At 58.4% G+C, this 1,142-nt stretch overlaps 1 protein-coding gene across 1 annotated transcript in view; it reads right to left on the reverse strand.

Moving 5' to 3' along the window:
• PHKG1 (phosphorylase kinase, gamma 1 (muscle)) overlaps positions 1–1,142 on the reverse strand; it is a gene marked incomplete at its 5' end in the record, with an annotated part of 3,595 nt that overhangs the window by 1,620 nt on the left and 833 nt on the right. Inside the window, one exon of the mRNA XM_010076509.1 lies at positions 885–975. Coding sequence (XP_010074811.1) covers positions 885–975 — 91 coding nt within the window. The remainder of the gene's footprint in view (positions 1–884; positions 976–1,142) is intronic.

Here is a 1,142-nt window from a genome sequence, read left to right on the forward strand (position 1 = left end):
GGAAGGGTGTGGCACTGGATGGGGTCTAAGGTTCCTTCCAACCCAAACCATTCTGAGATTCTGTGATGAGGGAGGCTGAGCTCACGGCTGGGGCTCGTTAGCTCTGATGGGTTAATAAGGAGCAGGGGCTGCCCCACTGGTGGGTTTGGGGTTTTGAGTGGAGTTGTTCCCCTGGATGCTGCAGGAGGAAGCTGGGAGTTGGAGGTATTTATCTTGCTTGGTTTTTTGGGGGGTTTTCGTGGGTTTTTTTGGGGGGAGAGAGATGGTTGGTATAGGGGGGTGGGATGTGGTGGGACCTGCCAGTGCCACGGAGGCTGGGTGATGCTCTGGGGCTGTCCCAGCCCAGGCTGTGCTGTGCAAAGTGTCCTGGTGCAGGAGTGAATGGGAGTATTTGCACTGAAGTGGGGCTGAAATGCTCTGGGGTGTTTGGAGAGGTTGGTTACAGCTCTGACACCTGCAGACGTGAGCCTGGAGCCACCAGAGATGGTGGCAAAGTCCCCACAGGGCTCTGTCAGGCTTTCCTGAGCCAGCTGCTCTCCCAGGGGCTGCCTCAGGGTCATGTCTTGCTACAGGTTGTGTTTAAAAAGCCCCATATCCTAGAATCCAGCCTGAGCTGGTTTTTATGAACAGAAAGTGTCGCTTTCCTGGCTCCCCTGATGGGGCAAAGCAGGGGGACAGGCTTGTCCCCAGGCTGCTTCTCCCCCAGCTCCGTCCCAGAGCCCCTGGTCACCAGGACAGCCCCTTGCAGCCCCTGAGGATGGATTTTGCTGCAGTTTAATTCTTTCAAAACACCCCAGAGGGTCCCCATCTGCACCGCTCTCACCGTGCCTCAAACCGCGTGTGTTTTGGGAGCAGCCCGAGGGGCGAGGTGGCGTCTCACTCACATATCGACCTCCTTCCCGTAGCCTTGGTGCTCGTCGTCCATGGAGCACTGCAGGATCTCGGGGGCCAGGTAGCCCGGCGTGCCGCAGATCTCTGCAAAGACGGCAGAGCATCCCCCTGAGCCCCCAGGAGGGTCCGTGCCATCCCCGCGGTCGATGAGGGGGGGTCTGGATCCCAGGTGGGATCTTTGCAGCGATGGTGCTTCCAGGGACTAACGGCAACGCTCACTGGTGACTTTTCTTGGTGAATTGTAGCGGCTA

Source organism: Pterocles gutturalis, unplaced genomic scaffold, assembly GCF_000699245.1.
Source record: "Pterocles gutturalis isolate BGI_N339 unplaced genomic scaffold, ASM69924v1 scaffold35048, whole genome shotgun sequence".
Classification (NCBI taxonomy): domain Eukaryota; kingdom Metazoa; phylum Chordata; class Aves; order Pterocliformes; family Pteroclidae; genus Pterocles; species Pterocles gutturalis.